This window comes from Gymnoscopelus microlampas (assembly GCF_963454915.1).
Source record: "Gymnoscopelus microlampas genome assembly, chromosome: 17".
Lineage (NCBI taxonomy): Eukaryota > Metazoa > Chordata > Actinopteri > Myctophiformes > Myctophidae > Gymnoscopelus > Gymnoscopelus microlampas.
Genome location: NC_139954.1, coordinates 9,318,919 through 9,332,468, shown reverse-complemented (window position 1 = coordinate 9,332,468; position 13,550 = coordinate 9,318,919). Strand labels below are relative to the sequence as shown.

The following is a 13,550-nucleotide window of genomic DNA, read 5'->3' as shown; positions in this document are numbered from 1 at the left end:
GGAACTGAAGAGGAAGTACTACGTCACGACCAGCCCTTATATGTCCTTCCGGAAAGGGGAAGGGACAGCCGGTTACGTGACATACCCTCTAGCCCAATGAAATGGGCCCCGGGAGCGTATTGTGTAGCTCTGTTGCATCGCCAGATGGCGCTGTTTCCCATAGTGAGTGCCTCACGACTCAAAACGACAAAGAACGGCCGGTTCCAAACTCTGCGGGGCTCGGAAGTCCTTTTAACCTTAGCTGCAGTCTAATGTCACGTTTAAACTTAGATCAAAACGGTATAAACTGGCGCTTCAAGGTCTCTGCTTTCCTCCTCCGTTCAACCTGTCACCAAAAGGTTTGGTTGGTTCAACCCCCCTGTATTAGTAACCTCGGGTGGCATCAATGATTCAATTACCCCCCCAATCAGACCCGTTACAGTTCATGTGAATAGGATCAGTTCATATTTTCTCATGGATTCAAACATGTTACATACATATATTTACAAATATAATAACATGCAGAGGTCGAGTGGAATACTTATAATAATAATGTGCAATTGTCACAACTTCATTCACAAACTGCACACATATTAACTTACAATCTATAGCAAAAGATTGGACGGTGAGGACACACTGCTATTAGACTCTGTCTCGATCTTAGTCATTTTAAACATTTAACTTAGCAGGAGATCACTTTTTGTGTTATAGTGTTGTGTATATGGTATGTTTTGTAGGAGGATTCACATACTTTGTGTCTGGAGGTTCAGGTTCATTACTGAAGAGAGGAGGAAGATGTCTAGAAGAGTCACTCTTCATAGACACACAACTGGGTGTTGGAGACTCTGCTCTCTGGCAAAGACGTCTGAAATTATAAAAATGTGTATACAATTATTGTGCGAATGAAAGTTGGATTGTTCGAGATTCAGATTCTTCATTGTTACGTCCCATTAGTCAAGTATAAGAGATAGGGGTCACACTTTACTTGAGCATGCAAATTCATTTGCAGAATTAACGCTTAATTAATAATGATTTAATGATGAACTCGTACATCAATTCATCATAAATGTATTACGTACTGATCATTGATTCCTGGTCCTCACCATTAACTAATGGTGAATTTAACCAAGTGTAATTGCATTATTAGTTAAAGGGTATTACACTTTAAAACACTTCTGGGGTCATTTTAACTACTCAGGCTTTTGTGAGCACCCCAGACAGTTATTAAGATATTTGATATTTGTTTTATCAGACACGCCCCATTCCTACTAATCCATTGTAAATTCAAACTACATTTTAACCATGTTAGATTCACTGAAAACACACGTCCGTGCTTCTGGTGACTGATCGTGTCATCCTAATGCACGAGGGGTGTTGTGGCTTTTTTTAATTTGGCTTTTTTTCACTGTTATTAGACACTGTGTTGTTTCTTTGCTTAGTTTGTTGTTGTTGTTTTTTTGGGGGGGGGGGATTTGCACGCGTAACTTATGATGATATCAGTCTGTCATGTTATCATCCGTCGTGTTATGTATAAAGTATAGGAGGATTCACATACTTTGTGTCTGGAGGTCCAGGTTCATCAGTGAAGAAAGGAGAGATAACTCTAGACCGGTCACTCTTAATTGACACACAGCTTGGTGTAGGAGACTCTGGGCTGTGGTAAAGACTTCTGGAATCATACAACGTTTCTACAATTGTCATGTGAATGAAAAGTGGGTTTTTTCAAGATCCTATATTATCACATCCCGTTATATGTGTATAAGAAAATACAATTATTGGGTTTGAGCTTCTCTACAGTACAGCTACAAGCAAAAAAAAAAAAGGGGGAAAAAAAAGAATTGGAACAGTAAAATATAGTAATGAAAACACTGCAGTGCAATAATAATCTGAAGATATCCCGTAATGCAGGGGTCTTCAACAGCGGGTCCAGGGCCCCTAGGGGGTCCTCAGAGTTAATGCAGGGGGGCCACCAAATCTTTGTGTGATAGGAGTACATTTATTTTAATAAACTAATTACTTGAACCCTAGCATTCCTATTCTGAGGGGAAAGTTTGCCAAAAATAACAGATCTACAAGCTCACAACACCTCGCGCTGCGAGGCGTTGTGAGCTTGTTCATCGGCTATTTTCGGCAAAGAAGTTTGGTGGGGAGAGAAAAAAGAGCAGACTGAAGCAGAGTGAAAGGTCAACTTTACTTAGTGATGACGGTTTGAAACCATCTATGAAATCTCTGGACGGACGGACAGACAGACAGATGGACGGACGGACGGATAGATATTTCAAAGTTTGTTCCATAGATAGGACATGCACACATAAGCAGCCTGTCTGTATAATGCAGCTTCACCACTAATCACCACATTGTGGTTTGTACAACTTCATTCACAAACTGCACACATATTAACTTACAATCTATAGCTAAAGATTGGACAGGGAGGACACACTGCTATTAGACTCTGTCTCGATCTTAGTCATTTTACACATTTAACTTAGGAGGAGATCACTTTTTGTGTCATAGTGTTGTGTATATTGTATGTTTTGTAGGAGGATTCGCATACTTTGTGTCTGGAGGTTCAGGTTCATTACTGAAGAGAGGAGGAAGATGTCTAGAAGAGTCACTCTTCATAGACACACAACTGGGTGTTGGAGACTCTGCTCTCTGGCAAAGAAGTCTGAAATCATAAAAATGTGTATACAATTATTGTGCGAATGAAAGTTGGATTGTTCAGGATTCTTCATTGTTACGTCCCATTAGTCAAGTATAAGAGATAGGGGTCACACTTTACTTGAGCATGCAAATTCATTTGCAGAATTAACCCTTAATTAATGATGATTTAATGATGAACTCATACATCAATTCATCATAAATGTATTACATACTCATCATTGATTCCTGGTCCTCACCATTAACTAATGGTGAATTTAACCAAGTGTAATTGCATTATTATTTAAAGGGTATTACACTTTAAAACACTTCTGGGGTCATTTTAACTACTCAGGCTTTTGTGAGCACCCCAGACAGTTATTAAGATATTTGATATTTGTTTTATCAGACAAGCCCCATTCCTACTAATCCATTGTGACTTCAAACTACATTTTAACCATGTTAGATTCACTGAAAACACACGTCCGTGCTTCTGGTGACTGATCGGGTCATCCTAATGCACTAGGGGTGTTGTGGCTTTTCAATTAGCTTTTTTCACTGTTATTAGACACTGTGTTGTTTCTTAGCTTTTTTGGGGGGGATTTGCACATGTAAGTTATGATGACATCAGTCTGTCATATTAGTGTTGTGTATATTGATAGGAGGATATACATACTTTGAGTCTGGAGGTCCAGGTTTGTCACTGAAGTTAGGAGGTTCACATTTAGACCCGTCACTCTTCATAGACACACAGCTGGGTGTTAGAGACTCTCGTCCATGGATTTGCTGTTTGTCAGTTTCCTCCTCCTCCCTCTCCACAGGCAGACTCATCTTTTGGTCTTTATTAAACATGTCAATGTAACATGTGTTACAGTCAACAAATTAGATCAGAACACAGATCATGCTGGATGCAGTTGCACACAAACATACATTTCGACATAAGATTTCACCCACTTTTTACACCAGTAGAAGTTGACATTTCAGGGGGTGTGCAAAAAGTGACATAATAAATGTATGGTTGCAAAATAATGTGACTGTTGCAGTGTTTATTTAAAAAAGAATACATTTTGATTTGACAATTGATTTGGGTGATTACATACAAATATTAACTTTAAACCTGGTATGAGGCAATATCACCATCATATCCTGATGCTACGCTAGATGTAGATGCAATAGCTCTATTCAACCAGTAGGTGTCCTACCAAACCACACAATGTCTCAATAGAAGTGCAGGGAGTCCATACAACCATCCTGTTGTGGGGTGTTGTGTTAGTTCTAATATTTAGTTATAATATAACTAGTTAACTGTTGCTTATACTATAACTAAAACAACAGTGGTGCCTGGATTATTGTATTAAAATATTCTACCATGGTTAAAATAATGTTTTATTCACTAAAACAAAGTTGTTGACTTTAAGATGTTGACTTGTCCAACAGTTCATTTAGAAGAAAGAGACATTATATGTTTAATGATCAAATAAATTTACTGTAAAACTGTTTATTTTTAAGCTCTTTATCTTAAATGAAACCCCCCCCCCCCCCCCCCCCACCTACCGGTGGGGGGGGGGGGGGGGGCACCGAACCGGGTTCAAGCACCGGGCACCACGAAGGGTTAATCCGCCCTGCCTCTAAATCACGTGATTTACAGTAGACAGAGCAGAGCTCACCGGGAACAGTGTGTGTGTGTGTGTGTGTGTGTGTGTGTGTGTGTGTGTGTGTGTGTGTGTGTGTGTGTGTGTGTGTGTGTGTGTGTGTGTCAGGTGACACATGGATAGCACTGGAGTGACAGGCAACTTATGCCACCTGTCAACATTAGATAACTCAGATTATTTTTTAGAATGCTCGTATTTTTGTCTGTCTTTGCCTTTTTTTGTTTTTGTTACATCATAACCACAAGAGAGGAAGGGGAAGAGTGGGGAAGGGGTAAGAAGCAGAAAGCCGAATTGAGAAGTGTTTTGGTGTGAACAAACTAAGTGGTTTTAGTATAGGCTAACCCACTAAGACTTTATAGCCAAAAGTATAAAATGACACAGATACTTTCCTGGTTTTAATGGGATAAACACTTACCTTACATTAACTTGTAAGCTGTGGTTCTTCTGTTTGTTGTTTCATGTCAAAATGTAGTCCATACCGTTCAGTTCACTGTTGTCCTGTCATGTTCAAATGGAGACTTTTCAGTTCACTGTGGTCCTGTCATGTTCAAATGGAGACTGTTCAGTTCACTGTTGTCCTGTCATGTTCAAATGGAGACTGTTCAGTTCACTGTTGTGTCATCATATAAAAAGGTCCACTGTGTATCTACATGAATGTCTCTTACACTGTGTTATAGCCCCCCCCCTCTATGTAGCTGACACTCCTTGAGGTGCAAAGAGCAGAGTACTAAAAAAGTGGATGCTACCAATTTAATATATGACACAAGTAAAGCTTTTAATAATTAATATGAGAAGACATGAATCAATGTCTTTACAGGTCTCGCAAAAAAATAAAAAATAAATAAACATCACACAGCTGCAGTTGATTCAGAACGCTGCTGCTTGAGTCTTTACTAATGGTTGGAATAATGGGATGTCGGAATTATGCGCGGACCCCCTGAATTGTATTGTCATACAGTATGTAAACATTTTATTTTGGCTTATTCCTATTTAATTCCTCAATAATTATGTTTTAATTGTATTCAAACATCATTTCATAATGTGTTTCTTTTGTCTTAATGCTCTTCATGTTTTGGGATATAGCATTTTGAATTGTCTTGTTGAAATAGCGATATAAAATAATTATTATAGTATATAAATAAACTTGCCTTACCTTGCCTTACATCAAGGGTGTCAAAACTGGCTGTGAAGTCCAATCTGGCCGGTGGGATCATTTGGTATGGGTAAAAAGAGTAAAGGAGAGTGTTATGCAGTGGTGTAAAAAGTACTGACTTAAAGTACGAATATGAAAGCAATTAATTGTGATTAACAGATTAACAGAAAATGCATATTCGAAAAGGAGTGAGAAGAAGCATAACTTAAGGCCCGTTCAAAGTCCCTAGATGGGTCTGGAACGTGCGTCAGGGGGTGAGGGATTCCGTCCGTTCTTTACAGACACATGCATGGTCGCTCCGTACCGTACCCAATGTTGCCATGTCTGCTTATTATAAGCGACTTTGGGCTTATTTTTCTGTATAGTACAAACAAGCAATTTTTTATTGTTGGCTGCGGTTTTATTTGGGCTTGTTTCTAAAGTGTAGTTGCTTATTTGGGCCAATTATTATTTAAACCAGTGATTCTCAAATATATATTGTAGATCTGCTATTTTCATATGCAGTGGTGTAAAGTAACTAAGTACATTTACTTAAGTACTGTACTTAAGTAAAATTTTGAGGTAATTGTACTTTACTTGAGTATTTCCAATTTCCAATATTTTTACTTTTACTCCACTACATCTCAGAGGCAAATATTGTACTTTTACTCCACTACAATTATTTGAAAACTTTAGTTACTAGTTACTTTTCAGATATAAATGATGATATTATGAAACATACATTAACCACTTTAGCCCTATTTTATACATAGGCTATTTGAAAATAGCCGATCTACAAGCTCACAACGCGTCGCACTTTTACTTAAGTAAAACATTTGAGTACGTTTTCCACCACTGTTCATATGTGGCCTAGTCGATTCTTTTGGGCTTGTTTTCATAGACCTGGTTACTTATTTCTCTCACAAAATCTGGCAACAATGCTACAATGCTATGAAACTAGCATTGTAGCCCAGTGGTACTACAGGCAAAACGTAGTGACCGTACGTCGGGCTGACGGTGAATGTCGACTGAACGGACGGAAAAACTGGAGCCGTAAGTGACGGAGGGGGAGTAAAAAACGACAACGCAAGGAGCGCCGGCGCTCGTTACGTATTGTGGGACACTGATCAAGGTCAAGAGACAATAGGCAGGGTACAAGCCCAATAAAGGGTATTTATTGAACAGGCGAGATGCCCGAAAGGCCTTGTTATTACTTTTCTTTGTTTTCAAATCATAGTTCACAAATCACAAATCATAAGGTAAGTTTTCCATCACAGGTTCTTCCCGGGGTCGGGGTATTTTCCATTCACATTCACATTCCATGCATTTTAGTGCGTTCCATAGGTTGCCTATAAAAATAAAAGAGACATTCTTTTAGACTTCAATTCACACACAATGTCGTTACTAGTGTTGGGAATTTAGTGGAGATTCTCACTCACCGCCCGAAAGCACCCGTCCAGTCACCAGGAGAGCCAGTGGAGAATGAGGCAGAGTGGCTGTGCTTTAATGTTTGGGGACCGCACCTAGCTGGCCAGCGCAGGTGTGCGGAGTTGAGGTTGATTCATGATGAGGACAGGTAGGTACCGCCCCTCTATGACGTGTCCCAGGCTGCGCTGCTGTCTGCCTGGCCTCTCTCTGCCTCTCTCCCACTGCTTCTCCCTGGTGAGGTGCTTACCTGTCGGGCGGTGCCCTAGTGAGACTCCACAGTATCATTACGTCCGACTATGAATGATACTTTAAGGTGGGTTTGATGTCAGGCTAATCTCTTTGACATAATTGGCAAAGGGGGAACGAAAACATGTTGTGTGCTTTTCTGTTGTCCACTGAGAGTGGATGAAGGAACAAATGTGCAATTATGACTCATGTCTCCCGCAGGAAGGAGGGGAGGACAGACAGGGGGTGTGAGAAGAGGGGAAGAATAGGGGAGGAGGGGGAAAGATATATATGAGAGCGAGGGGGAGAAGGGGCAGACAGTATTGTGACGGAGTTTGTTTGCTGTATCGCTGAAGCTTGCTATCTTGCTGTAATAAACCTTTTCTATTATACTCATACTTCAAGTTTGAGAGTGCCTTCATTCTACCAATCTACTATCTCCTGGATTACCAGTAGGACCTCTTTATCATCCACAGTTTAAATAGGACTGAAGTGGTTAATGTATGTTTTGTAATAATAATCAAAATCTAGTAACTAGTAACTAAAGTTTTCAAATATTTGCAGTGGAGTAAAAAGTACAATGTTTGCCTGTGAGATGTAAAAAGTAAAAGTAGGAAAATAGGAAATACTCCAGTAAAGTAAAAACACCTCAGAATTACAGTATTCATGAATTACAGAAGTACAGTACTTGAGTGTCCGTACACGGACAAGTGTGGTCTATGTCCGTGGGCCATTTACATTTTTAGCAGGAAAAGTAAAGCTTGTTGTTTTCCCCGTTGAAAGTGTTTCAAAGTGTCCAAAAATAACATTATATATAACTATAACAACACTCCACAATCATAATCCGTGGAAACCCCATATCCATAGCATGCCTTGCATCACAACTATGCCAGGTCTAAGACTTTCTCATCATGATAAAATATGTCTCATCAAGATGGTCACCGAAGGCGTGCCCGCTGGCCTGGCGGACCAGGTGCATACCACATGGGCTCTGATGCCTGACGGCATGTTGCAGGGTTCGCGTCCCTTTCCCACGACCTTAGCTGCATATCACTCCCTATCTCTCTCTCCCCCTGTTTCCTGTCATTCTCTACTGTACTATCAATAAAGGCAAAAAAAAAGATAGTCACCGTAATGGAAACAAATAGTTTTGTTTTGGTTTTGTGAGGTAAAACTGGCAGAACTTGATCTCCTCCTGACCTCAAGTAACACTGTCCTCTAAAAAAGCCAGCAGTGGTGGAAAAACTCAATTGTTTCACTTAAGTACCAAAAGTAGAAAGTACTCATTATGCAGAATGGAGTTTTCAAATATATGAATTGTATAAAAATCTTTTGTGAGGATTGCGACGCATTGTGAGCTTGAAAGATCGGTTATTTTCAAACAGCCGAAATGTTCTGTATATAGGGTTGAAGTGGTTAATGTATGTTTTGTGATAATGATCAAAATCTACAAAGTAACTAGTAACTAAAGTTTTCAAATAATTGTAGTGGAGTAAAGGTACAATATTAGCCTCCTAGTTGTAGTGGAGTAGAAGTAAAAGTACTGAAAACTGGAAAAGCTCTAGTAAAGTAAAAATACCTAAAAATTGTGTGGTGAGTAAATGTAGGCTACATAGTTAGTTTACACCACTGCAAGCCAGCAATCTCTATAATAACCATTAGACACGCACCCACTCACCTCTGCACCTAAATGGCCCTTTGCTCATGTAAAGTGTGATGGAAGCACTAACTGTACTGATAAGGCCCAATTATTGAAATCCCAAATACAGAATAGACTTCCGTTTTTGGTGCCAAGGCACACCTGGTGTAGCCAAAAGATCCCAGGGCACACCTAGACATACTGTGTGTGTGTGTGTGTGTGTGTGTGTGTGTGTGTGTGTGTGTGTGTGTGTGTGTGTGTGTGTGTGTGTGTGTGTGTGTGTGTGTGTGTGTGTGTGTGTGTATATATACACACACACACACACACACACACACACACACACACACACAAATGAACTCCTAATATGCCATAGTGTCTACACTATGGCATATTAGGAGTTCATTTAGTATTTCTGGTAAAATTATTGATCACTTATTTTGTATGTCTGTGGCAAAAATAAAATATTAATGAAAATGTCCATCACAAGCTGGCATGGTGATGACCCCTGCAAGCATGTGATGCGCCCATAAAAGACCATACTTGCTCGTTTCTTTCAATAATTATTGAAAGAAGGTATAAACCTACCTCGAGGGTTCCACCTTCGTCATCTCACCCTGTGTGGCAGCGCTGCACTGAAGACTACAAGGAAGAATCTGTAACCTTGTGGGAGATTTTAACAGTCAGTTAAGAATGTTACCCATCAACTTCTGTATGTAGTTACCGCATGCAATGACAGTACTGTATGTGGCTGCTGTGCTTATCTTGGTTGAGAGAGAGCGTACACACACACACACACACACACACACACACACACACACACACACACACACACACACACACACACACACACACACACACACACACACACACACACACACACACACACACACACACACACACCACACCACACCACACCACACCACACACACAGTATTATATATACACACTGATATTAATCCTTGGCTCTTAATTTGGTGACATTTAGCTTTATAACCAACACTTAAACATCACTGTTTTCACCTGTTTCTCTCACTCTCAGACTGTCTTCCTTTTTCCTTTTCTTTAGTCCCACCCCCTCTCCAAACCTGCTATGTTGACTAGAGTTGATTGACACCTGGATAACCAATGACATTGCTTCCATGAGCTTCGTATAAATGTAACATATATCTGACCAAGTAGCTGGATGTCTGCTGCCCCCTAGTGGACCTGGTGCTTTAGACAACTGGTTAGTGCAGCTGCCAGTGAAATGACAAACCTGGTTTCAAATCTCCTTCTGGACACTTTGTCTTTGATGTTTGGTGCTTTCAAGGTTAAGAGATCAAGTATCACTCTTACTACATTTTAACTAAATAAAAAGCAAAGCAAAGTACCATCATGCTTCAAAACAGCAATCATTGTCCCGGTCCCTAAAAAAGGCAAAGTAACCGAGTTAAATGACTGGAGGCCTGTTGCACTCACACCCATAGTGAGCAAATGCTTTGAGAAACATGTCAGAGTGATGATCAACAACAAGCTGCCACCCACACTCGACCCCCTACAATTTGCCTATGATGCCATTTCCACATCACTCCACACCACCCTCTCACACCTTGAGAGTGACAAGTCATATGTGAGAATGCTGTTCATAGACTACAGCTCAGCGTTCAATATCATAATCCCCCTCAAACTAGACACCAAGCTACGGAGTCTAGGTCCAAACCCAAGTCTGTGCAGCTTCCTGACAGAGCGACGTCAGGTGGTGAGGATGGGAACTATGACTTCTGCCCCCCTGACCCTCAGCACAGGAGCCCCTCAGGGATGCGTTTTGAGCACCCTTCTCTACTCCCTGTACACCTACGACTGCATGGCTTTGTTTAGCTCCAACCAAGCGGACACCCCGCTTGGTTGGAATCATTAGAGCATGCCCATGGCTACATCTGGGCTAAATTTGGTGCATTTAAGACTGATTAGCGCAAAAATATCCCTAAGGCCCGGGACTATTGCTGAAATATTGTCCATATAGGTGATTATGCTAATAAAAGCTAATTACGCTAATTCTGAAAATTGCTCAACATATCCAAGTTAGCATCCGGCAGCCAGTTTCTACATGCTGGGGACCCATACTCAACATTTCTAACATAAAACCTTGGTGTACTCAACATTTCCGGGTTCACAATGGGGCTCTATGGGCTGGCAAGTAGACTATAAGACTTTATAGCCAAAAGTATAAAATGACACAGATACTTTCCTGGTTTTAATGGGATAAACACTTACCTTACATTAACTTGTAAGCTGTGGTTCTTCTGTTTGTTGTTTCATGTCACAATGTAGTCCACTCCATACCGTTCAGTTCACTGTTGTCCTGTCATGTTCAAATGGAGACTGTTCAGTTCACTGTTGTGTCATCATATAAAAGGTCCACCGTGTATCTACATGAATGTCTCTTACACTGTGTTATAGGTCCACCCCCCCCTCCCCCCCTCTATGTAGCTGACACTCCTTGAGGCGCAAAGGGCAGAGTACTAAAAAAAGTTTACTGGAAGTGGATGTTATCAATTTAATATATGACACTGAAAAGTAAAGCTTTTAATAATTAATATGAGAAGACATGAATCAATGACCAACCCATTTTATTATATAATATACTGTACACATACTAGTTATTCTTCAATCAAACAAAATGTAAGTAACTGTGAGTAACTACTGTAACGGAGTCTTTACAGGTCTCCCAAAAAAATAATAAAATAAACAACACACAGCTACAGTTGATTCAGAACGCTGCTGCTTGAGTCTTTACTAATACCAAGCAGTGGTGGAAAGTAACTAAGTACATTTACATTTACTTTTAGTACAGTTTTGAGGTATTTGTACTTTACTTGAGTTTTTCCAATTTCCAATACTTTTACTTCTACTCCACTACATCTCAGAGGAAAATATTGTACTTTTACTCCTGCGTATCACTCCCTATCTCACTCTCCCCCTTTTTCCTGTCATTCTCTACTGTACTGCAAAAGGGCAAAAAGGCAAAAAAAAAAGATCAGGTCACCGTAATGGAAACAATAGTTTGTTTTGGTTTGGTGAGGTAGAACTGGTAGAACTTGATCTCCTCCTGATCTCAAGTAACACTGTCCTCTAAGAAGCCAGCAGTGGTGGAAAAACTCAATTGTTTCACTTAAGTAAAAGTATCAATATACTCAAGTATTCAATGTAGAAATAATCTGTTACAAGTAAAAGTACGGAATTCAAAATTTACTTGAGTAAAAGCACAAAATATTGGTATCAAAGTGTATTTAAAGTACCAAAAATAGAAAGTACTCATTATGCAGAATGAAGTTTTCAAATATATGAATTGTATAAAAATCTTTTGTAAATATCAGATCTATAAGCTCACAATGCGACGCATTGTGAGCTTGAAAGATCGGTTATTTTCAAATAGCCGAAATGTTCTGTATATAGGGTTGAAGTGGTTAATGTATGTTTTGTGATAATAATCAAAATCTACAAAGTAACTAGTAACTAAAGTTTTCAAATAATTGTAATGGAGTAAAAGTACAGTATTTGCCTCCTAGTTGTAGTGGAGTAGAAGTAAAAGTACTGAAAACTGGAAATGCTATAGTAAAGTAAAAATACCAAAAAATTGTGTGGTGAGTAAATGTAGGCTACATAATTACTTTACACGGCTGCAAGCCAGCAATCTCTATAATAACTATATGACACGTACCCACTCACCTCTGCACCTAAATGGCCCTTTGCTCATGTAAAGTGTGATGGAAGCACTAACTGTACTGATAAGGCCCAATTATTGAAATATAAATGAACTCCTAATATGCCATAGTGTCTACACTATGGCATATTAGGAGTTAATTTCTGGTAAAAATTATTGATCACTTATTTTGTATGCCTGTGGCAAAAATTAAATATTAATGAACATGTCCATCACAAGCTGGCATGGTGATGACCCCTGCAAACATGTGATGCGCCCATAAAAGACCATATCCTCGAGGTAAGTTTATACTTATCTCGAGGGTTCCACCTTCGTCATCTCACCCTGTGTGGCAGCGCTGCACTGACGACTACAAGGAAGAATCTGCAACCTTGTAGGAGATTTTAACAGTCAGTTAAGTCATAAAACATGTACAGTATCTATTATCACCAGCAATCTAAGAATGTTACCCATCAACTTCTGTATGTAGTTACCGCATGCAATGACGATATGTGGCTGCTGTGCTTATCTTGGTTGAGAGAGAGCGTACACAACACGCGCGCGCAAACACACACACACACACACACACACACACACACACACACACACACACACACACACACACACACACACACACACACACACACACACACACACACACACACACACACACACACACACACACACACACACACACACACACACACACACACACACACACACACACGCGCCAAACCCCCTCCCACCACACACGCCTGACTGTTAATATTCCAATCCTCTCAGACCGAGAGAGAAAGAGAGAGAAAGGAAATTAATTGATGAGTATAAAGAAAAGTGTTCCTTCATCTGCAATGTTAGATTTAATCAAATACTTACGGTGATGCATTTTCCTCTCTCATTATCCACTGTTAAGTCCTCTTTCTATTGAAACTCGTCAAACTTTCTGTGTAGGAGTGACTTTATTTATAGTCATTTATTAAACAGTGTTGATATGACCTAATGATGATAAAGCAAAGTCAATAGTTCTCCTTTCTAGTTCACTGGTGAATTGTACATGAACATCCCTTCTGTTACTGTAGGGGTAAATGGTAAATGGCTTTGTCCATATGTCCAAGTCCAAGTGTTGCATATCTCTACATTCTGATAGTAATCATTACTTAACCTTTGCTTTTA

General features: G+C 39.8%; 1 protein-coding gene across 2 annotated transcripts in view; it reads right to left on the bottom strand.

Moving 5' to 3' along the window:
* Nucleotides 1–11,050, bottom strand: part of LOC311065049 (uncharacterized protein) — a 47,695-nt gene extending 36,645 nt beyond the window's left edge. Inside the window, exons 1-8 of one of the 2 annotated variants that reach the window (XM_084085229.1) lie at nucleotides 10,949–11,050; nucleotides 9,281–9,355; nucleotides 5,425–5,468; nucleotides 4,687–4,769; nucleotides 3,296–3,458; nucleotides 2,534–2,647; nucleotides 1,535–1,648; nucleotides 731–844 (exon numbers count right to left, since the gene is read on the bottom strand). In XM_084085229.1, the coding sequence (XP_083941355.1) occupies nucleotides 731–844; nucleotides 1,535–1,648; nucleotides 2,534–2,647; nucleotides 3,296–3,450 (497 nt within the window). In that variant the 5' untranslated portion in view covers nucleotides 3,451–3,458; nucleotides 4,687–4,769; nucleotides 5,425–5,468; nucleotides 9,281–9,355; nucleotides 10,949–11,050. Of the gene's footprint in view, nucleotides 1–730; nucleotides 845–1,534; nucleotides 1,649–2,533; nucleotides 2,648–3,295; nucleotides 3,459–4,686; nucleotides 4,796–5,424; nucleotides 5,469–9,280; nucleotides 9,356–10,948 lie in introns of those variants that run through there. The other variant, XM_084085230.1, reaches the window with a different exon arrangement.
* Between the last annotated feature and the right edge of the window lie 2,500 nt (nucleotides 11,051–13,550).